Here is a 24,823-nt window from a genome sequence, read left to right as displayed (position 1 = left end):
CTCATTCCTTTGAGTAGATCAGAGTGCACAGAGACCCTGGCCAAGCTGCATGACCTGGCTGACACTCTGGAAGCTCACCTCACAGCTGCAGAGCTGCTCAGCAACAATGGTGTCAGTATTACTCCTTGTCAGCTCCGCAAGTTAGAATCTGACCCAGATAAAGTACGAGAAGTACTAACCAAGCTTACAAGGGCAGCTGCCAGAAGGTAAAAAAAAAAAGATGACTAAGAAACATTGTCAGTTATATCAAGTACAGTAAATTTAAATGTTTCATAAATATTCTTTTCTCTATCAGCCAATCATATCTCTGTTAGGTTAGTGAGCCAAGGTTTGTTTCTTTCAATCTTGTGCAGTGCTCTGTGAGGAAGTCCATATTGTTTTAAGTGCTGTGGCCTGGTAGGCTATGCTCTCACCTCACACACTGAGTGTTGTGTGTGTGTGTACTCACCTAATTGTGGTTGCAGGGGTCGAGATTCAGTTCCTGGCCCTGCCTCTTCACTGACCACTACTGGGTCCTCCCTCTCCCTGTGTGTGTGTGTGTGTGTGTGTGCACGTTTGTTTGTTTGTTTTTCATTGGTTATAAAATATGTTAGTGTACATTACTTACCTTGTCTTAAAAGGCAAATGACAGAAGATTTTGAAATGTAGTTGGTCCAGGTCATTACAGTGGACCCCCGCATAACGATTACCTCCGAATGCGACCAATTATGTAAGTGTATTTATGTAAGTGCGTTTGTACGTGTATGTTTGGGGGTCTGAAATGGACTAATCTACTTCACAATATTCCTTATGGGAATAAATTCGGTCAGTACTGGCACCTGAACATACTTATGGAGTGAAAAAATATCGTTAACCGGGGGTCCACTGTAGTTTATTTTGTAGATAATGCATTAATGACTGGATTCATCAAATTCTTTTCTACTAGTTTTGTCATATTTTTGCAGAGAGCCCAGACTTTCTGATGAGGACTGGCGGAAATTGCTGTATGACATGCTAGAGCTGCAGCAAAAAGTGTTTACATGTGTGGAACCACAGTTGTGCTCTGAGGTTAGTGTCATTCTACAGTGGTCAAGGATACAACCTGACTTACAGAATTGTTTTATACAAAGCATATAGTGAAGTGGGAACTCTGATTTTTTATGACCACTATGTAGAGCAGTTCTAGGTAGTAGATTGGTAGACAGCAACCGCCCAGGGAGGTACTACCGTCCTGCCGAGTGAGTGTAAAACAGAAGCCTGTAAATGTTTTACATGATGGTAGGATTGCTGGTGTCTTTTCTGTCTCATAAACATGCAAGATTTCAGGTACATCTTGCTACTTCTACTTATGCTTAGGTCACACTACACATACATGTACAAGCATGTATATACATACCCCTCTGGGTTTTCTTCTATTTTCTTTCTAGTTCTTGTTTTTGTTTATTTCCTCTTATCTCCAAGGGAAAGTGGAACAGAATTCTTCCTCCTTAAGCCATGCGTGTCATAAGAGGCTACTAAAATGCCGGGAGCAAGGGGCTAGTAACCCCGTCTCCTGTATATATTACTAAATGTAAAAGGAGAAATTTTCGTTTTTCCTTTTGGGCCACCCCACCTCGGTGGGATACGACTGGTACATTGAAAGAAGATGTAGAACAGTGTAGTATTTTTCGCTAATAGCTGCCACTGATTTCAAGCTACTTCCAATCCTTAAACCAACCAAAATCATCTCTATTTGAGTACTATGTCTTCCATTCTGTCGAATAAAACCAAAAAACTTCAAATAAAATGATAAAAATCCTAGAAAATACCTCGGATTTGCAATTGTTAACCAAACATGTGGTCAGAGGTGTGCTTTTTCCATCATGCTCTGCGTGGGGCAGGAGTTTTTTATACCACAGACGCATTCTCTCATGTCTAGGCCAAAATTTTCCGCTCACAGCTTATCTTTTGGAGCCAAGTTCAAAACGTTGATCTACATAAGCAACCCTGGTGTCAATAACATTGATCTATGTAAGCGACCCTGGCGTCAATAATGTTGATCTACGTACACGACAGTGAAAGGATTAATAAAAAAAAAGATACAAAATATACAGTATCTTTCTTTGCAGTCAGTTACACCTGCTATATTCACATTAGCTTTCCTGCTGACCTTTTTAAGAGGTTATGCTGGAAATTTAAGGATTCTTTTTCTTTCTTTCAACACACCAGCCGTATCCCACCGAGGCAGGGTGGCCCAAAAGGAAAAACAAAAGTTTCTCCTTTTACATTTAGTAATATATACAGGAGAAGGGGTTACTAGCCTCTTGCTTAGTCGCCTCTTACAACACGCATTTACGGAGGAAGAATTCTGTTCCACTTCCCCATGGAGGTAAGAGGAAATAAACAAGAACAAGAACTAGAAAGAAAATAGAAGAAAACCCAAAGGGGTGTGTGTATATATATGCTTGTACATGTATGTATAGTGTGACCTAAGTGTAAGTAGAAGTAGCAAGACACCTGAAATCTTGCATGTGTATGAGACAGAAAAAAAAAAAAGACACCAGCAATCCTACCATCATGTAAAACAATTACAGGCTTCAGTTTTACACTCACTTGGCAGGACGGTAGTACCTCCCTGGGCGGTTGCTGTCTACCAACCTACTACCTAGAAGGATTCTTTTTATCAACACATTTTAATATTTCAGACACTGACAGAGGCTCTTTTGTGTTCGGGCATGAGTGAGAACATCCAGTTTGCTGGTGAACTATTAGAAACACGAGTGGATCGGTCTCCAGTCAACAATCCATACTTACAGCAGCTCCCATTTGCTCAAGCTGTGAAGCTGGTCATTACTGCCGCTACACATTATTGCAATTCTTCAGAGAGCCATGCTGATGAAGCTATGGAGTTAGCAATGTAAGTTCTGCCAAATTTACACACTCTTAGATGAAAAATAATACAGGCAGCCCCACTTTACAGTGCTTCACTTTACAGCATTTCACTAATGCATCGGCTTTCGATTATACCCATTCTTCATTTATTTAGACTTTCTTCAGTAAATATATTTATCACTCACTATAAACTAAGGACAAAAATATTTTAAGGTAAGTTATGTGTGTACTGTATATGCATTTTTCTTTAGGCCTAACTGTTGCTCACTTAATATATGATAATATATGATAGTGTAAACGTGTTATCAGGCTTTTATATGCAGCTGAAAGTGAAAAATGTATGTTTCACTTTACAACAATTTTTGCTTTATGTCAATTGCCCAGAACTGAACCTGCTGTATAAGCAGGGCCTACTTGTATTGGTATGTCTGTGGCCTGTGTTATATGTGACTGATTCTGAGAGTTCTACCATCGCAACCCAGCATGGTGGCAGGGTTTTTCTAGAGGTATTTTTTTAGACTTGTGTTTTTGCATATGTGTAGAAATTTTTATTGCAGTTTCCTGAACTGCTTTTTATTTCTTTTGTGCTTCTTCTGTCTGGTGTGAATGTTTTAGTTTCTGCACTGTTTCAGCAGTCTCTTGGTGTTGTTTTTTTTTCTTGTGTCGTATTTTTATTTTAAGTACAGTGGACCCCCGGTTAACGATATTTTTTCACTCCATAAGTATGTTCAGGTGCCAGTACTGACCGAATTTATTCCCATAAGGAATATTGTGAAGTAGATTATTCCTTTCAGACCCCCCAAACATACACGTACAAACGCACTTACATAAATACACTTACATAATTGGTCGCATTTGGAGGTAATCGTTATGCGGGGGTCCACTGTAATTCAGTAACCTTTTTCTTCTGTATATGTATGGGCGTTTGAAAACGATGGACCCAATTTCAAAGCAAACTGCATTGAACTTGGGTTCATCTCTTTGAAACACCCTGTATTCTTATATGTTCTCTTTCAATGTTTAATCTTGTATCCCAGGCAGCACACTAAGTACGTTCCAATTGCATCACATGCTAGTGGGTTTCTTTCGTGTCTAACAGTACAGTGGACCCCCGGTTAACGATATTTTTTCATTCCAGAAGTATGTTCAGGTGCCAGTACTGACCGAATTTGTTCCCATAAGGAATATTGTGAAGTAGATTAGTCCATTTCAGACCCCCAAACATACATTACCTGTATACTGCAGAAAAGAGAATGAAATTTGTAAGCCTTCTTAACTTAACATATTCTAGAGAGATCTTGTATGCTTCTGTATTAGCATTTCCATGCACTGGTGTGGGTTAAGGATGCTCAGGACTATTTCCCAGGGAACATATAATTGTTCTGAGTTTATTTTGTTTTGGTTAGTTCTTTGATAGTTGAATTTAAATTTACTGAATGTCCCTTTATGATGGCTATTTCTTAAGTTCTCTGTGCATATATTTGTTTGTCTAAGAGTGTGATATGTTTCATTTTGCAAACCTTTATTTTAAAATCTGGGGATAATACAAATGTTAATGCACAAGCTTAGCTTTACAAGAGCATGGTTTGTATTTTCTAAGAGTTCCAGCATTAAAACTTGTTGCGTATGATCTAAATATGGTACTGGGACCTCTATATAAAAGTAAATTGAGTGTTAGTTATGGCTTCTTGCATAGAGATCTTTTAAATGTGTATGATCCTCTTTGTGAATGTGACAAGACAAGTATCGTAAGTATGAGCCCATACCATCTCATTTATTTCATATTGTTACATTCAAAAAAAAAAATTTCTCTCTCAACAAGTCGGCTGTCTCCCACCAAGGCAGGGTGACCCAAAAAGAAAGAAAAACTCCCCAAAAAGAAAATATTTTCATCATCATTCAACACTTTCACCTCACTCACTGTTTTTCCAGAGGTGCCCAGATGCAACAGTTTAGAAGCATATAAAAAGATACACAACATATCCCTCCAAACTGCCAATATCCCAAACCCCTCCTTTAAAGTGCAGGCATTGTACTTCCCATTTCCAGTACTCAAGTCCGGCTATATAAAACTAACCGGTTTCCTTGAATCCCTTCACTAAATATTACCCTGCTCACACACATACAGCTCATCAGGTCCATTCACTCCTATCTAACACGCTCACGCACGCTTGCTAGAAGTCCAAGCCCCTCTTCCACAAAACCTCCTTTACCTCCTCCCTCCAACCTTTTCAAGGATGACCCCTACCCCACCTTCCTTTCCCTACAGATTTATATGCTCTCCATGTCATTCTACTTTGATCCATTCTCTCTAAATGACCACACCACCTCAGCAACCCCTCTTCAGCCCTCTGACTAATACTTTTATTAACTCCACACCTTGTCCTAATTTCCACACTCTGAATTTTCTACATAATATTTACACCACACATTGCCCTTAGATAGGACATCTCCACTGCCTCCAACCGCCTCCTCACTGCAGCATTCACAACCCAAACTTCACACCCATATTAGAGTGTTGGTACCACCATACTTTCAAACATTCCCTTCTTTGCTTCCATAGATAACGTTTTTTGTCTCCACATATACCTCAACGCACCACTCACCTTTTTTCCTTCATGAATTCTATGATTAACCTCATCCTTCATAAATCCATCCGCTGACACATCAACTCCCAAATACTATCTAAAGATATTCACTTCTTCCATACTCCCTCTCTCCAATATGATATCCAATTTTTCTTTATCTAAATCATTTGATACCCTCATCACCTTACTAAAAAGAATAAGAAGAAGAAAATTGTCAAAGTGGGAAGTCTGAATGTGCGTGGATGTTGTGCAGATGATAAGAAAGAGATGATTGTGGATGTTATGAATGAGAAGAAGCTGGATGTCCTGGCTTTAAGTGAAACAAAGCTGAAGGGGGTGGGAGAGTTTCAGTGGAGAGGAATAAATGGGATTAGGTCAGGGGTTTCAAATAGAGTTAGAGCTAAAGAAGGAGTAGCAATAATGTTGAAGGATAAGCTATGGCAGGAAAAGAGGGACTATAAATGTATTAATTCAAGGATTATGTGGAGTAAAATAAAGATTGGATGTGAAAAGTGGGTTATAATAAGCGTGTATGCACCTGGAGAAGAGAGAAGTGTAGAGGAGAGAGAGAGATTTTGGGAAATGTTGAGTGAATGCGTGGGGAGTTTTGAATCAAGTGTGAGAGTAATGGTGGTTGGGGATTTTGATGCTAAAGTGGGTAAAAATGTTATGGAGGGAGTAGTAGGTAAATTTGGGGTGCCAGGGGTAAATGTAAATGGGGAGCCTTTAATTGAGCTATGTGTAGAAAGAAATTTGGTAATAAGTAATACATATTTTATGAAAAAGAGGATAAATAAATATACAAGGTATGATGTAGCACGTAATGAAAGTAGTTTATTAGATTATGTATTGGTGGATAAAAGGTTGATGGGTAGGCTCCAGGATGTACATGTTTATAGAGGGGCAACTGATATATCGGATCATTATTTAGTTGTAGCTACAGTTAGAGTAAGAGGTAGATGGGAAAAGAGGAAGGTGGCAACAACAAGTAAGAGGGAGGTGAAAGTGTATAAACTAAGGGAGGAGGAAGTTCGGGTGAGATATAAGCGACTATTGGCAGAAAGGTGGGCTAGTGCAAAGATGAGTAGTGGGGGGGGTTGAAGAGGGTTGGAATAGTTTTAAAAATGCAGTATTAGAATGTGGGGCAGAAGTTTGTGGTTATAGGAGGGTGGGGGCAGGAGGAAAGAGGAGTGATTGGTGGAATGATGAAGTAAAGGGTGTGATAAAAGAGAAAAAGGTAGCTTATGAGAGGTTTTTACAAAGCAGAAGTGTTATAAGAAGAGCAGAGTATATGGAGAGTAAAAGAAAGGTAAAGAGAGTGGTGAGAGAGTGCAAAAGGAGAGCAGATGAAAGAGTGGGAGAGGCACTGTCAAGAAATTTTAATGAAAATAAGAAAAAATTTTGGAGTGAGTTAAACAAGTTAAGAAAGCCTAGGGAAAATATGGATTTGTCAGTTAAAAACAGAGTAGGGGAGTTAGTAGATGGGGAGATGGAGGTATTGGGTAGATGGCGAGAATATTTTGAGGAACTTTTAAATGTTAAGGAAGAAACAGAGGCAGTAATTTCATGCACTGGTCAGGGAGGTATACCATCTTTTAGGAGTGAAGAAGAGCAGAATGTAAGTGTGGGGGAGGTACGTGAGGCATTACGTAAAATGAAAGGGGGTAAAGCAGCTGGAACTGATGGGATCATGACAGAAATGTTAAAAGCAGGGGGGGATATAGTGTTGGAGTGGTTGGTACTTTTGTTTAATAAATGTATGAAAGAGGGGAAGGTACCTAGGGATTGGCAGAGAGCATGTATAGTCCCTTTATATAAAGGGAAAGGAGACAAAAGAGACTGTAAAAATTATAGAGGAATAAGCTTACTGAGTATACCAGGAAAAGTGTACGGTAGGGTTATAATTGAAAGAATTAGAGGTAAGACAGAATGTAGGATTGCGGATGAGCAAGGAGGTTTTAGAGTGGGTAGGGGATGTGTAGATCAGGTGTTTACATTGAAGCATATATGTGAACAGTATTTAGATAAAGATAGGGAAGTTTTTATTGCATTTATGGATTTAGAAAAGGCATATGATAGAGTGGATAGAGGAGCAATGTGGCAGATGTTGCAAGTATATGGAATAGGTGGTAAGTTATTAAATGCTGTAAAGAGTTTTTATGAGGATAGTGAGGCTCAGGTTAGGGTGTGTAGAAGAGAGGGAGACTACTTCCCGGTAAAAGTAGGTCTTAGACAGGGATGTGTAATGTCACCATGGTTGTTTAATATATTTATAGATGGGGTTGTAAAGGAAGTAAATGCTAGGGTGTTTGGGAGAGGGGTGGGATTAAATTATGGGGAATCAAATTCAAAATGGGAATTGACACAGTTACTTTTTGCTGATGATACTGTGCTTATGGGAGATTCTAAAGAAAAATTGCAAAGGTTAGTGGATGAGTTTGGGAATGTGTGTAAAGGTAGAAAGTTGAAAGTGAACATAGAAAAGAGTAAGGTGATGAGGGTGTCAAATGATTTAGATAAAGAAAAATTGGATATCAAATTGGGGAGGAGGAGTATGGAAGAAGTGAATGTTTTCAGATACTTGGGAGTTGACGTGTCGGCGGATGGATTTATGAAGGATGAGGTTAATCATAGAATTGATGAGGGAAAAAAGGTGAGTGGTGCGTTGAGGTATATGTGGAGTCAAAAAACGTTATCTATGGAGGCAAAGAAAGGAATGTATGAAAGTATAGTAGTACCAACACTCTTATATGGGTGTGAAGCTTGGGTGGTAAATGCAGCAGCGAGGAGACGGTTGGAGGCAGCGGAGATGTCCTGTTTAAGGGCAATGTGTGGTGTAAATATTATGCAGAAAATTCGGAGTGTGGAAATTAGGAGAAGGTGTGGAGTTAATAAAAGTATTAGTCAGAGGGCAGAAGAGGGGTTGTTGAGGTGGTTTGGTCATTTAGAGAGAATGGATCACAGTAGAATGACATGGAAAGCATATAAATCTATAGGGGAAGGAAGGCGGGGTAGGGGTCGTCCTCGAAAGGGTTGGAGAGAGGGGGTAAAGGAGGTTTTGTGGGTAAGGTGCTTGGACTTCCAGCAAGCGTGCGTGAGCGTGTTAGATAGGAGTGAATGGAGACGAATGGTACTTGGGACCTGACGATCTGTTGGAGTGTGAGCAGGGTAATATTTAGTGAAGGGATTCAGGGAAACCGGTTATTTTCATATAGTCGGACTTGAGTCCTGGAAATGGGAAGTACAATGCCTGCACTTTAAAGGAGGGGTTTGGGATATTGGCAGTTTGGAGGGATATGTTGTGTATCTTTATATGTTTATGCTTCTAGACTGTTGTGTTCTGAGCACCTCTGCAAAAACAGTGATAATGTGCGAGTGTGGTGAAAGTGTTGAATGATGATGAAAGTATTTTCTTTTTGGGGATTTTCTTTCTTTTTTGGGTCACCCTGCCTAGGTGGGAGACGGCCGACTTGTTGAAAAAAAAAAAAAAAAAAAAAAAAAAATCACCTTACTTTTATCTATGTTCACTTTCAACTTTCCACCTTTACACACATAACACTCAAAAGTATTGTAGAATATTGGTTTTTATTTTGCTGAGGTTTCTTTGTCAGTTATGTAATACAGCTTTATTTTCCTTAGCAAGTTTTGTAGTTATGTCAAAATTTAGGTTACTTTTGAGTTGTGCAGCTGATTATTATGAAAAATTTTCTGTCAATATTGAGATACTACTTCATTTAAGAATTTAACTTTGAGAGTCTGCCTGGAGTGTGTTCCAGGGGTGAACCCCCCTGCAGCCCAGTCCATGACCAGACCTCCCTGTGGCCTGGGCCCGGTGGCCAGGAGGCCTGGCTGTTACTGCTGGCCGAACATAAACTAGCATATGAACCACAGCCCGGCTAGTCAGGTACCGACTTTAGGTGCCTGTCCAGCTCCCTCTTGAAGACAGCTAGGGTCATGAATTATAAATTATTACCAGACTACTATATTTCTTTCTCAGGCAATGTCTTCGTTTGATTGAATCAGAAAATGAGGACATCAAAAGAGAGAAGGATCTCATCTCAGCACTTCAAATGCTGCCAGAATTTGGTATCCATAAACTTCCTCTCCAAGGTACATGTACAAAAAAATTGTTAGGTAAATCTACACAGATGCACTAATGTGACATTTTATTATGGCAATATGTTCCATGGCTTGGTAGACAACACTCTTATCTCACACACTGAGTGTCTGTGGTTTGATCCCCAGCTGGGTAGAAACATTGGGTGTGTTTCCTTGCATCTGCTGTCTCTGTTCAGCTAGCAGTAAGTAGGTACCTGGGTGTTAGCCAACTGGTGTGGGTGGCATCCTGGGGGACAAGATTGAAGGACTTCAATGGAAATAAGACAGGAAGTCCTCGATGATGCACTGACTTTCTTGGGTTATCCTGGGTGGCTAACCCTCTGGATTAAAAATCCCAACAAAATCTTAACGTTTTGCTTGACAAAGGTCCTGGAGAGTGAAACGTTGTCACAATAAAATGTCACGTTAGTTTCATCTGTGTCCTTTTAGCTAACGTTTTGTTGGTAATTCTACCAATATTATTGTTAAAGAAGTTGTGTTATAATCCATTATTTTAATTGAAGCTGGTGAAGGGCTCTTGATCCAAGGAATGGAAACTGTCCTCCCTTCTTTGGATCAAAAATGATTACCTTCCATTTCTCAGGCACTGTATGACCCTTATGGGTTTAATGCTCCCCCATTGAATATGATAAGTAAGTTATTATAGTGTGTGTGTTAATAAATAAATAAATTTGAAGACAGTTTTGTTGATAGCTCAGTATACCATATTCCTCTCTGTTATAAGTGTAACACTTTTTTAATTTTGTACCAAAAATTGTGCTCTGGAAAGTCTTACCATTTGTGTATGTCCAGTTCGGCTGTGTGAAGATCGCCTAGGCCTAATAGAGGAAGGCTTAAATGTGAAGAAGGGAAGTTATCGCCATGGTTCTCGCCTGGTGCAACTTGCCACCTTGTTACGAGTTTGTGGAACAGATACTCGAATGAGGCAAGCAAAGGTCCTCACCCTTGTCGCTCAGGCAGCTCTTAAGGTAAGGAGATGTGGGCCTAGCCTTTCCATTATTTGTGTTATTGTATGTATGTATTTTTTTTAACCTCCCATTCCCCATGGCCATCTTGGCACCACCATTGTAGGGTGACCCCCAAAAAAATAGGAAACTCATTCACCCTCATTCATTCAGCAAATGTCTTTCCAGATATTCACAAACATCATAATTCAAAGGATTCTCCAAATTGGAAGAGCCATATTCCTCTTTCAGAGCATTGCCACTGTTTTTTTCCACCTCCAGCACTCAAGTCCAGGTAACCTGTATTGCTAAATTTACCCTTCTCCAATCTTTCCTGGCATGACCCCTACTCTCTAATTCCTTCCACCCCAGATTTACACACCCTTATGGTCATCCTATCCTGCTCCATCCTCTTAATGTCCAAATTTTTTTTTGTGGGATTATATCAGTCTTGATCACTTTTGAGATATATTTTGACATGCTCCCTTCAATAGGGGAACCTTAATACTTATCAAGGGCTCTTGATCCAAGGAATTGGGTGCTACTTTTCCCTTCATTGAATGAAGTCTGATTATCTTCTGTTCCCTGGGGCTGGGAATTGGGAGATAAATTTAGTAGGATAACTGTTATGTTCGGTTAGCCGGACTTGGAGTCCTGGAAATGGGAAGTACAGTGCCTTCACTTTAAAGGAGGGGTCTGGGATATTAGCAGTTTGGAGGGACGTCTAAGCTGTCATATCTGAGTGCCTCTGCAAATACAGCGATTATGTATGAGTGATGGTGAAAGTGTTGAATGATGATGCGGACAGTTTTTTCTTTCTTTTTGGGTTTTTCTTTCTTTTTGGGTCACCCTGCCTCGGTGGGAAATGACTGACGTGTTAAAAAAGAAAATTATGTAGGGAATATTAGCATATTACAAGGATTTAATATGTAAGAAAGGTCTGTGCACACACTGCATAGTAATGCCCTAGTAACTGCTTGCATGTGGGACCTCACGTATTTGTCATAGACGAATCCAGAATACGTATTTTAAAACATGATACATATCAGCTCTTTTTCAGAGCCTTTTTATTTGTATGTCTCATAACAATAAAAAGGCTTTCAAATGAGGTAATGTAGGTAACAGCTCTTAGCTTGTAAATAAAGTTAGGAGCCTTAACCTAATCTTGTGAAATACTGTGTAAAAAAAAAAAATTTTTTTTTTTTTTCTTTTTGAATAACTCTTACTCCTAATCTTCATGGAATTATTTGTGGTTAATGTAAGCAGCATTTGGTAGTGAACTTTGTAAATGATAGTTGTTGCCATACAGTACCAGAATAGCACTGTACTTTACAGGTAATATATTGGTCACATCGGTCATGGAAGTTGAGATGCTGGTAAGGCTTGACATTTTGCTTAGTGAGAAAAACTGGCTAATTAATATATAATTTTACTTGTACTGCACTTATATTTTTAGTGTACTGGAAAATAAGGTAAATTACACAAACATCTGCTGCTTTCTTTTGCAAAAAACAAACAAATGTATGTATGTGTGTGTGTGTGTGTATGTGTGTGTGTGTATGTGTGTGTATGTGTGTGTATGTGCATGTGTGTGTATGTGTGTGTGTGTGTGTGTGTGTGTGTGTGTGTGTGTGTGTGTGTGTGTACGTGTACGTACTCACCTAGTTGTACTCACCTAGTTGAGGTTGCAGGGGCCGAGTCCAAGCTCCTGGCCCCGCCAGGTGTGTGTGTGTGTGTGTGCACTCACCTATTTGTGGTTGCAGGGGCTGATTCATAGCTCCTGGCCCTACCTCTTCACTGATTGCTACTGGATCCTCCCTCTCCCTGCTCTATGAGCTTTATCAAACTTTGTTTTAAAACTACGTATGGTTCCCGCCTCCACTACGTCACTTTCTAGGCTATTCTGCTGCCTGATAAGATAAGATAAGATAAGAGTTCGTTCGGATTTTTAACCCCGGAGGGTTAGCCACCCAGGATAACCCAAGAAAGTCAGTGCGTCATCGAGGACTGTCTAACTTATTTCCATTGGGGTCCTCAATCTTGTCCCCCAGGATGCGACCCACACCAGTCGACTAACACCCAGGTACCTATTTGCTGCTAGGTGAACAGGACAATAGTGTAAGGAAACGTGTCGAAATGTTTCCACCCGCCGGGAATCGAACCCGGGCCCTCCGTGTGTGAAGTGGGAGCTTTAGCCACCAGGCCACCGGGCCTGAAGAAATACTTCCTGACATCCCTTTGACTCATCTGAGTCTTCAACTTCCAATTGTGTGTGCGTGTGTGTATATGTATTCACCTAATTGTGGTTGCAGGGGTTGAGACTCAACTCCTGGCCCTGCCCCTTCACTGATCACTACTAAGTCCTCTCTCTCTGCTCCCTGAGCTTTGTCATACCCCGTTTTAAAGCTATGTATGACTCCTGCCTCCACTACATCACTTGCTAGACTATTCCACTTCCTGACAACTCTATGACTGAAGAAATACTTCCTAACATCCCTGTGACTTGTCTGAGTCTTCAGCTTCCAATTGTGACCCCTCTCTGGAACATCCTGTCTCTGTCCACCTTATCTATTCCACACAGTATTTTGTATGTTATCATGTCTCCCCTGACCCTCCTGTCTTCCAGTGTCGTCAGGCCGATTTCCCTCAACCTTTCTTTGTAGGACATTTCCCTGAGCTCCGGGACTAACTTTGTTGCAAACCTTTGCACTTTCTCTAATTTCTTAATGTGCTTGACCAGGTGTGGGTTCCAAACTGGTGCTGCATACTCCAGTATGGGCGTGACGTACACAGTGTACAGTGTCTTGAACGATTCCTTACTAAGGTATCGGAACACTTTTCTCAGGTTTGCCAGGCACCCATATGCTGCAGCAGTTATCTGATTGATGTGTGCTTCTGGAGACGTGCTCGGTGTTATGCTCACCCCAAGATCTTTCTCCTTGAGTGAGGTTTGCAGTCTTTGGCCACCTAGCCTATACTCTGTCTATGGTCTTCTTTGCCCTTTCCCAATCTTCATGACTTTACATTTGGCGGGGTCGAATTCGAGAAGCCAGTTGCTGGACCACGTGTTCAGCCTGTCCAGGTCTCTCTGTAGTCCTGTCTGTCCTGTGTGTGTGTATGTGTGTGTGTGTGTGTGTGTGTGTGTGTGTGTGTGTGTGTGTGTGTGTGTGTGAAAACACATATATACTGTGTGATTAATATATATCTGCATTAGTTGAGCTACTCAATACTCTATTAGGCCTGAAAAATCTTACTGTTGAATATGCACGAGTCATCTTGATGTGAGCATAAAAAAAAAATCTTAATTCATTGCTGTTTTTTATCCTCTTAAGCCAGGAAAATCTAAATTAAAAGTGAAAAGCCAAAATAAGCATTGTATAACAAATTTGATCTACAGGGTCAGGCTGCAAGAATAGAAAAACTCTTGAATGCCTTCAGAGGTACGTATATGATTTTTATATCACCATCAGAATCAAATGTTTTTTCATAAAATTGTGCTTTTTTGTTTTTCTTAAGAGGATGCAAATAGCAAAGTTACTGATAACAGTAATGTGGGAAAACAGTGTGCTGTAACATTACACATGTAGTAACAAAGAACAGCAGAGTGAAGACAGCATCTATAAATATTCACTAACAAGGCAACAAATGAACAGTTGATTAGCACATTAACAACTCACAGGCTTATAGAGTTCAACATCACTGAAAGTTTGTAATTTTCCAGATACATGCTTTAGAATACCTGTGGTTGGTTGCAGTCACTACTGTCACTACATTCAATATGCCTAGTACAATAATCAACGCGACCTGCACGTTGAAATTTCTTAAGAGTAATACTGTCTTTTGCTCAAATTTCAGTATGTGCCAAAAGGTAACATGTGAAGACATCACAATATTCCTGTTCAAGCCTTTTCCATTTTAGCTTCTTGGAACAAGAAATAAGAACTTCACTTGTGTGCAACAGGAGCCAGATTATTTACTACCAGACACTGTTTACACATAATTTCCTGATTTACCACTGAGTTTCTGTTACAGAGAAAATTCTTAATGTCTGTTTGGTTTTTCATTTTTCACAGTATCCTTGATAGAAGCAGCGTGTCTCATACTCCACATATTGCATCTTCTTGTTTAACTTTGACATCATTATAAAATCTCATAGTGATTTGGCGCCAGTCGAGGACTGGAGATGTCTCTACTTTTGTGCAGTGGTACACTTTGTGTATGCTTTCTGCACTTAATTTTTCACCCCATATATTTACTTCACTAATTTCCCCAACAAACTGTGATGTAGGATCAAAATCTGTCAAGTCAGGAAGCAGTGTCTGACCCATGATTGTTAGACCACCTCCAGGAAATGTTATTTCATTTGGCAGCACATTAATCAGTGTACCAGACAGTTCTCCATTGATGTATATTGCAGCTTCATGATCTTTGCTGCTCCATGTGAAGACAATGTGGTACCACTGGTTTGCTGTTAAGTCAAATGGCAATATCTTGAAGTGAAAGTTTGCTTTGTTTCCCTCTTTATTTTTTTCTGGAACTTGGGGTACTGTATTTTGGTTATGGTTTGATTCTTCAGTGAAGATTCTGTCCTCTATTTGTGGTTCTGTCTGCTGTTCATGCCCCCATTCTTTTGCTGCTTCTTGGGTGTTGATGTAATGCACTGGATGAGGTAATAGTCCCTGATCAGTAAGTTTCTGTGATGCAGCATTGAACACAATATCTTCTAGCTTATCTTGGTCCTGGTGGTGGCTTGCTGACTGACGCAGTGCACCACCGTAAGTAATAGGACGAGGTATGTCCTTTGGAGATATGTATTGTGGGGGCAGTTGCTCATGAAACAAATGTGAGGACTCTTGATAGTGTGACACAGGGTGGGCAGACTCTTGAGACACAAGCACTCCAGCTGGCTGATAAAGCTCATCTAATGAGAAGTCATATGCATCATCCCCCTTTGCAGGGTAATAGGGAATGTCATCTTCGTCAATTTGAAATATGTCAAATGGAAGTGTATGTTGCTCAGGCACATCCTTAATATTTACTTCAGGCTCTGCTATTAAACTGAAATCTGAACTATCCTGGACATTGGGTTTTGGGTTCCTTGTAGATTCACCCTGTTGTAGTGCAGTTGGAATGTTATTTATCTTGGGTAGTAAAGGCAGATCACTAGATGCTGATGCTTTGGGAGTATCATTGTGTTTTTGTACACTGTTAGGTATAACTGGCTTTTGAATTAATGACAGATTGCTTGGCAATAAAAATGGAAGATGTTCTGGAGTAAGAAAAACATTGCTGGGTGCTGGGACAGCATGCTGGCTCAGTGACTCTGGCATGGCTGCAGTGGGGTCTGATTTAACATTAAAGGGTATAGTAGCCTCAGCATTAGTGTCTGGCTGTAACAAATTGGGAATTTTCTTAGATTTTTCATCACTGCTGGATTCCTTTATAAATGGCAAGTTCAAGTATATTGTATCATGGGTTGCTTGGAAAGAGGTTGGACTGTGCACTACTGGAGGGATCTCTTTCATCACTGCACTCTCTGTGTATTGATTTTGTTTCTCAGTGACTGTTTCCAATGCAACCTGTGGCTTAACATAGCTGGGAGCTTGTGTTTTTTCACTCTTTATAGCTGTGATCTTTCTGTGAGTGGAAATTTCAGAGGTATCCTCTTCTATGGGTATATCACTGCGGGATGGTGTTGGTGGCAAAGGGTCTTCGGTGGGCACTAATACTGCTTCTTCTTCTTTAAGAACTGCTGGAGCAATAGTCTCTTGAAAGCTGGCTTCAGGCTTAATTGAATAATGAATAGAAAACCTGTTGTCTTTAGCTGGTAAATTGTTTCCTCCTAAGTAGTTCTCATTTGTTTCCTCTTCATGGGTATTGACATTTGAACTATGGCCATCAGTAGCTTGTTTTGACTTTGAAAATGTTCCTGCTTCCTGTGCCTGGTAGTACTGATACATAGCATTAAATGCTTCTGGATCACTGATGGGAATGGAATACACTATGGCAGTGTCACCATCTTTAATAGGGGGAACACCTTGCATGACACGGTGAAACTCATCCATGTGGTGGGGGGTGATGCTCATTGATCTGTGTTTATTGCCTACGTTTTGTGCTTCTACAGGTTTACTTGACCACTTGTCTCGGTAGTTCTGTCCCTTATTTGATTTGTCATCTTCTGCAGTAGACCAAATGGAAACCTTTGACTTTTGTCCAGTAATTTGAGGCTTATCTGTTACCTGCTCTTGTTGAGTGAAGTAAACTGTTGGTACTGGACGAGGTTGTCTTGTGGTTGGGATACGTGTTGTATGCACATGTGGAGGAGCTCTAGTGGTATGGAAAGTGGTGGGAGTAGTGGTGGTGGTAGTGGTGGTGGTAGTGGTGGTGGTGGTTGGGGTAGTAGTTGTGGTTTTAGGTCTTGTGGAGGTAGGCAGAGAATGTCTTGAAGCATTTGGTCCCTTGATTAGCTTCCAAAGAGGCATCCTTGTTGTACGACGCGATGGTGACCGAGTAAATGATGCTGTGCGAGTTCGTGATTTTGGTACAGTTGTAGTAGGTGGGGCAGTGAACCGACTGGCAGTGAAGCGTTTATTGTTCAGAGGCAAGATAGTTATGGGAAGTGAAGCTGTAGTTGTTATAGGTCTTCTGGTGGTTACAATTGCAGATGTTGATGGTTGACTGGTGGTTGTAGATGTAGTTGTTGAGGGTCTTCTAGTAAATGTAGTTGTATATTCTGTTGTAGTTGGCTTTCTTGTTGGTACATGACGTTGAGCAGTAACTACTGAGAAGTTTGGTGTTCTTTTGGAATTTGGATGAGGGGTTGTGGGTTGAGATGGCCTGGTGGTTACCTTTCTTATGGGAGCTTGTGGTCCTGCAAGGGTTACTGTTGGAGGAGGCTGTCGTGATTCTTGAGTGATAGTTAATGATGGATCTTTAACAAAGTTTGGAGTCCAACTGTTTGGACTGAGCTTAACTTCTGTCACTTGAGATGTCCAGCTTCCTGTATTGCCTGGATTAAAATTTTCAGAAACAAGATCCTTCACTGGGATGTTTTCCACTGTGGCCTTTGGTTTGGTGGTGTCCTCATGTGTTTCCTTTTTTTGTTGCCAGATGGGAGACCATTCATTAGGTGACTGAGGTATTGAGTGCTTTGGTGCTGCTGGTACATTCCAATTGAAGAAAACAAAGTCGTCATCCCCTGATGGTTCAGTTATAATCCGTGGTTCAGGTTCGGCCAGGTGGTGGTCAAATGGATCACTCTCCTGCATTGTTAGTTCATATGGGACATTAGTCCAGTCATTGTAGGACTCTGAACGGGAGAGTCCACCACGGACTGGCAACAGATGAAGGCCAGCACCCAGTCCAGAAGGTGAAGCCTCCAGATCTGCGACACCCATCTGGTCAACATCAACGAATGTGTATGGTGTCCATGTGTCCTGCGAGCGTCCCTTGCGGGAATCTGCTAGGATGTCCACAATGTCGCCAAGTCCAGTACTATAATCTACTGCATCACGTCTCACTCTCTGCGGACTTTCTGGTTGTGCAAGTGCCCACTGTGTACGTGGATGACGATCTACTTGATCTAGGTGGTATCGTGGCACTGATGGTGGCCCTCCCCACAAAACCCCAAGACCATCATGTCTGAGAAAGAATGCTACTTGGTGGCTAGCATCTGGGGCCACAACAGTAAGGATTGGAGCAACGCCATCGGGAAATGTGGTGACGTTGACCCAGGCAGAGAGGGTAAGGTCAGAGAAGGATGGCGAGGGGCTCATAAGGCGAGTATACCCGCCGTCACCCACCACCAGACGGTAGCTAGAAGGGGCGATGTTTGTAACTGCTCCGACTCCAGCACACACAGTGAACACAGCGAACCTGTAAAAGTTGTCAATTAAAATTTTTATCATATTGTGATAAAGAAAAATATTCACTTAAAAATTAAATGACTTACACTATTTATGTTTGCATCAAAATCAGAAGCGAGGACATCATGAATGTTAATGAACAGTGAATGAATTAATTAAGATTATAAATGAAAACACATACTGCAGCTTAATTAGCACATTCCAGTATGGGTATTGTATAACAAGTTTAATAAATTTAACAAAAAACGACTGGTGTCAAATCATGAATATTAACTTCTAGTAAGGTGACAAGCATCTTCGTGAGTAATTTGTACTCAAGGTCTGTCAGGTGCCAGACATCTTAGGGACTGTAACTTGCAGATGTGGCATGCAATATTTTCTTATATAGAATTAGAATTGTAGTATATCTTATTTAAAATTTTTGCAGAGATGAATTTGCTTGTTATTCCATATTGATGACAGTAATTGATGGAAATGGCTGGACTGTGTAGCTTCTACTCTGAATCCACTTACACATTAATTATCAAGAATACTAAAATTTCTAAGAAGAAATAAAATTCAGAGTACTATATATACAGCAAGAGATACCTTTATGTGTATATCCACTTAGAGTTACACACCTCTCAGTGTACATGCAGGGTTACACTCCTCTCTGTGTCTAAATGCACTAAGAGTTACACACGTCTTGGTGTATATACCCTCTGCAGACTTGTCCAGGATCTCCTGTCATTAGAGGAATAGTGTATTTAATATGACCCTGACTTGGCTTCCTGTGTTAATGACCAGTTTGGTGACACTGTGGGTACACCGGTGTAGGTTAAGGTGAAAGTCTGTGCTGTTGCCAGCTTGCTGGCCCACATAGCTGCCATCTTGGGTCCCACTACTGATGCTCCACCTCGCTATAATGGACAGCCAGTTGTCAGTCAGAAGTCATTGCTTGCCAGTCATTGGGGATATTACACACAATTGTTAATCCTTAGTCTATCAAAATTTAGATATCATCAGGTGGTAGCTTATAATAATGTTAATTACAATATTTGTTATTGCAAATTATGTAAATAACATTTGTTTATAGGCTGCCACTTGATTTCTGGATTCTATTATGGGTCGGCTAGTTTATTAAATAACCTTCTTGTATGATAGACCATATTAAGATATGGTAATACTGTATACCCATTGTTATGAAACTCCAGACCTGCTACTGAGGGCAAACTTCAGTTTACCTGTTGTTGATTCCAGGGTTCATGGCCTCCTTGAACCCTGGTCCCTGACCAGGCCTACTGGTTGATAGCTTGATCACTCAGACTGTTGGTACTTGCATCATGCATTTTGACATATGGAAAAACAGACTATTTAGCCAGGATCTGACTTGAGGAACTTGAAGATTATGATCTTGGTCATTGCCTTGGTCCACACTTGCTGAGGCATCTCATGAACAGGTCTTCCCTCACCATAGTGGCTACTGCCAAGGAAGACTAAGTGCTCCCTCTTTGCTTTTACCATGCATTGAGACCTGTATGTTCCTTGATTCTGCTTGCCAGAAAGTTGAGCTTACCCTTGGAGTTACAGTTTATTGGTTGGAAACATGGGCTGTATCATCATGAGGATACCCCTGGAGTTACAGTTTATTGGTTGGAAACATGGGCTGTATCATCATGAGGATACCCCTGGAGTTGCAGTTTATTGGTTGGAAACATGGGCTGTATCATCATGAGGATGGCTGCCCTGTTTCACATTGTGAGGCTTACTAGGACACATACTCTACCATGTGTTGTTAGTGCCCCATTTATTCAAAAATGCATCATCATTAGCACTTTTAGGGAATATTTATTATTATTGTCTGGCAAAAGTCAAGTGGTGTACCACAAGACTCTGTACTGGAGTCTTTAATATTCATGGATGATTTTTTATATTGGAGTAAACAAAACCTAAGTAAATTTGTAGATATTATTTTTTTTTGTAACAGATTGGCCATTTCCCACCAAGGCAAAATGACCCCAAAAGAAAAAGGAAGCATTATCACTCACTCCATCAGTGTCTTGCCAGAGGCTTGCCAATACTGTAAATTCAAAGGAAGACTCTCAGAAACAAGAGAACCACAAGTGTGGACAGAGAAGTGACATATGCAGTTAATTATGAAGAAATGTTAGCTTGGGAAAATGAACCAGCACTTGATATCAACTCACTAATGAAGAATCTGTAAATACTATTACAAAGAGATCTGGGAATGATAATTATTAAATGTCAGTTTCTAAGGCAGCAGTATATTAACATACATAAAGTCAGTATGGCAGAGTACTCGATTATAAAGTGTGTATGATACAGATAAGTTGATGAGTAAGCAACACGTACTAAGATACTTAAGTTTTGTATGTGTCTCCTACTTATCAAAGTACTCTATTGTATATACATATTTAGAAGTTACAGGCATACAGATATTATCCTAGACCTTTATTTTACTCTTGTGAGTTACCTTGTTACTCTGAAAAATACAGTGGAACCTCAGATTTCGTTTGCCCTGGTTTTCGTCAAATTTGGTTTTCGATGACTTTTTTTTTGTCAAAATTTTGTCCCAGTTTTCATTCATGACCTTGGTTTTTGTTGGTCTGCCATAACGAACGTGTCCACCTACCCGCGCCCACACAAAGCATCCCACACGCTCTGAATCAGTCTGGCTTTGTTTCTCGTCAAGTAAGCATTACCCTGCGCTGTCATCTGAAACATTTCATAATAATCCATTGTTTTTTGTGCTTGTTTATTGAGTGCAACTGCTAAATAAGCCACCATGGAGGCCAAAGAAACTTCCGAGTGCCAGCCTTTTGATAAAGAAGGCAAGAAACATGATAGAATTCAAGAAAGAACTCGTAGCAAAGTATGGGGTTGAATGTGAGTGGCCAGGATGTGGAAGAATTGGCGGACAACCACAGGGAAGAGCTAACCACTGAAGAGCAGCAACACCTTCAACTGGAACAGCAACAGACAGCAGCTGAGGAAATTGCTTCAGAGGAGGAAGAAGAGAGATGGGAGAATGTGCCTTGTTCAGTGATTAAGGACATGTGTGCAAAGTGGAGTGAGTTGCAAAGTTTTGTGGAGGAATATCATCCTAACAAAGCTGCTGCAAGCTGTGTCTGCAACATGTTCAACGACAATGCCTTGTCCCATTTTAGGCAAATAATAAAGAGACGCCAGAAACAGACCTCTCTGGACAGATTTTTTGTGCGACAGGGGTTCAGTGCCAGTAAAAGACAAAGAAGGGAAGTAACCCTAAATAGGGACTTGATACCTAAAGTCCTTATGGAGGGGGATTCCACTCCATAAGTACTTCAGGTATAACTTCTCCTGCCTCTCCCCTCCTCACGTCTTCCATACGCCAACAAGAGTCTTCATTAAAGGTAAAAGTGATATTAAATGTTCATTTATCCATTTCATTAGTTTTTATATTTATTTCTCATTGTTTTCTGTATGTAAAACTATAGTTATTCTGTATAAAATGTATTTTTTGTTAATATTTTTGGGTGCTTGGAACCGATTAATTGGATTTACATTATTTCTTGTGGGAAATATTGCTTCAGTTTTCATCAAATTCGGGTTTTGTCAGACTTTATGGAACAAATTAATGACAAAAACTGAGGTTCCACTGTACATACATGAAAATGACAAAATTATCATCTGATATTGGAAGTTTTTTATGATGTTTTCTGGAAGCATTAAAATTAAACTGGTAGAAAATGGTAGAGGTCAGTGAGCAGTGCTATAATGGATGAAATAAGCTAAAGGAAGGGTGGTTATGTTGCAATTCTGGTGGGAAGTACAGTGACTGCAAGCTAAAGGAAGGGTGGTTATGTTGCATAAATAAATAAATATAAATGGGTCATGGAGGTGGGAAGTACAGTGACTGCAAGCTAAAGGAAGGGTGGTTATGTTGCAATTCTGGTGGGAAGTACAGTGACTGCAAGCTAAAGGAAGGGTGGTTATGTTGCAGTTCTGGTGGGAAGTACAGTGACTGCAAGCTAAAGGAAGGGTGGTTATGTTGCAATTCTGGTGGGAAGTACAGTGACTGCAAGCTAAAGGAAGGGTGGTTATGTTGCAGTTCTGGTGGGAAGTACAGTACCTGCACTCTGGTAAGGATGTTGTGGTTAGGAGGGTCAACTGAACTATAATGTCAGAATGCATCTGGCAAGAAAACAATTGAATGAATGATAGTCATAGTGTTACCTATTTTTTGGATCACTCTGCTGTGATGAGAGATGACTGGTGTGTTAAAAAATGCTGACAATACTTAATCAAAGTTGAACTCTTAACATTAAATTTAAATTTGAAAAAAAAAAAATCAGTGAACATTGATTCAGTAATAGCATTGAAGATGCATAAAACAAATTACCAAGAAACTTTCTTAAAGCTTTTAAAAGTTGTTTAGATGAGGGATGTTATAAAAACCACTTTAGATAAGGGAAAATAATTAGGAAGAATGAGTGTGAGGAAGACAGTATGCATGAATGTAACTGAGAGGGAGGAAGAATGAGTGGATGAGTGAGAGGAAGAATGAGATGCAGGTAAAATGAGTGAAAGGGATGGATTGAAGGAGAAAGGGGGAAGGGAAAATGGATGACAGTTGTTGAGTGGGAAGAAGGAAGAATGAATGAGAGAGAGAGAGAGAAAGTGGGGATAAATGGGTGAATGGGATGGAGGGAGGATGAGTGGATGAAAATAGGAGGGGAGAATGAGTGAGAGGGAAGGAGGGAGAATGAGAATAAAAGATTGGGAAGGCAGCAGAATGAAAGGGAGAGAAATAGGGAGAATGAGTAAGAGAGAATGAGGTTTATTTTTTTTATTATATCTTACAATAGTTTATATTGTGAGACATTGTTTTGTTGTGAGACACTGTTATATTATGAGTTTTTTTTTTTTTTCAACAAGCTGGCAGTATCACACTGAGGCAGGGCAACCTGAAAAGAAAAGCAAAAACTTTTCTTTTTAAATTTAGTAATGTAATAAAGTTGGTAGAATTACCGACAATATGTAAAGTAAAAGGACACAAGTGCAACTAATGTGACATTTATTGTGGCAACGTTTCGCTCTCCAGGAGCTTTATCAAGCCATTACAAACAATACATGGACACAGAGGGTATATAAAGGCTCAGTATTGCACCTCACTCTGATCCTTTACATACCCTCTGTGTCCATGTATTGTTTGTAATGGCTTCATAAAGCTCCTGGAGAGCGAAACGTTGCCACAATAAATGTCACATTAGTTGCACTTGTGTCCTTTTACTTTACAAATTTAGTAATGTATACAGAAGGGGTTACTAGCCCCTTGCTCACAATTATGAGACATACTCTTATATTATGAGATACTGTTATACTGTACCTCACTCATTTGTCTTAATGCAATTTAACCACATCTACTGGTAGGTATGTTATTGCATTTCTCACTGACTGTGTTACAAAACATAATGTCATATAACCTACATTTCTCTCTTATTTCCAAACTAATTTTATAAAATTATTTGGAAAAAAATAAGAGGTATAATTTTAAGCATTGCGAGCACTGAAGCGGTAGTTAGTGTAATAGGATAATATACTGTAAACTGTACTTAATATACATTATTATTGCACTTCCTTCTATTCACTGCGTACTTTCAACAGTGTTCGCAACTTATATTGCAAATGTCTGTTGAATTTTAGATACCGTTTCTGCCAGGATTTATTTTGGCATAAAGAAGATCGGTTTCGTTCAGTTTTCTTGGTTCTACCTACCGGGGGGGAGGGGTTGGTTCTGGGGTCACTGTCCCTGTGGCCCAGTCCTTGACCAGGCCTTGTGGTGGATCAGGGCTTGATCAACCAGGCCGTTGCTGCTGGTTGCACATAGTCCAACGTACGAGCCACAGCCCAGCTGATTAGATACTGACTTGAGGTATCTATCTAGCTCCCCCATGAGGGCAGCCAGCGGTCTATTGGTAATTCCCCTTATGTCTGTTGGGAGGCTGTTGAACACTCTTGTTTGTTTAATATACTTTATTTATTGGACACTCTTAAGTATTTTACCCCTTTAATGGCAAAAAGTATCTGGAGTCCATGTTAGTTAATTCAGAAACATTGGTGTCAGTTGGCTCATAGTTAAGATGCTAGTAAGGGTTAATTAGGACACTAATAGCATTGTTTTGATTGATCATACTATACTTAACTTGGGCTTTCATTATTATCCACTTCAGCATTTGTCACCAGATGTGTTTTAACACAGGTCATTTTAGCTCTCAGATAGTATAGCTGGGGATGGGGCAAAACCAAAATTTTTGCTGATACCCAGTTTTTGGCTGATACCAATACTTTTCTAGTAGTTTTATTTTTTTAAATTATAATGGCTATGTTCAATATATGTGGTAATACTTATTGTGCAGTGGACACTAATAACACAGGAAGGTTAAATAGTAAATAACTTGATTTTTCTGAGATAATG

The 24,823-nt window shown here is 40.1% G+C and overlaps 2 protein-coding genes across 3 annotated transcripts in view; one reads left to right on the top strand and one right to left on the bottom strand.

Moving 5' to 3' along the window:
* The window catches only part of LOC128701438 (NBAS subunit of NRZ tethering complex), a 214,185-nt gene that overhangs the window by 38,626 nt on the left and 150,736 nt on the right, over positions 1 to 24,823 (top strand). For both annotated transcript variants that reach the window (XM_070100315.1, XM_070100314.1), the window contains exons 20-24: positions 18 to 206; positions 945 to 1,047; positions 2,664 to 2,875; positions 9,436 to 9,548; positions 10,350 to 10,525. In XM_070100315.1, coding sequence (XP_069956416.1) covers positions 18 to 206; positions 945 to 1,047; positions 2,664 to 2,875; positions 9,436 to 9,548; positions 10,350 to 10,525 — 793 coding nt within the window. The remainder of the gene's footprint in view (positions 1 to 17; positions 207 to 944; positions 1,048 to 2,663; positions 2,876 to 9,435; positions 9,549 to 10,349; positions 10,526 to 24,823) is intronic.
* Positions 14,264 to 18,371, bottom strand: LOC128701347 (mucin-6). The gene has a single exon (XM_070100316.1). The coding sequence runs from the start codon at positions 18,274 to 18,276 to the stop codon at positions 14,599 to 14,601; it is 3,678 nt and encodes a 1,225-aa protein (XP_069956417.1). The 5' UTR covers positions 18,277 to 18,371; the 3' UTR covers positions 14,264 to 14,598.

This window comes from Cherax quadricarinatus, chromosome 72 (assembly GCF_038502225.1).
Source record: "Cherax quadricarinatus isolate ZL_2023a chromosome 72, ASM3850222v1, whole genome shotgun sequence".
NCBI lineage: Eukaryota > Metazoa > Arthropoda > Malacostraca > Decapoda > Parastacidae > Cherax > Cherax quadricarinatus.
Note: the sequence above shows the minus strand (reverse complement) of the source record. Positions and strands in the feature narration are given on the sequence as shown.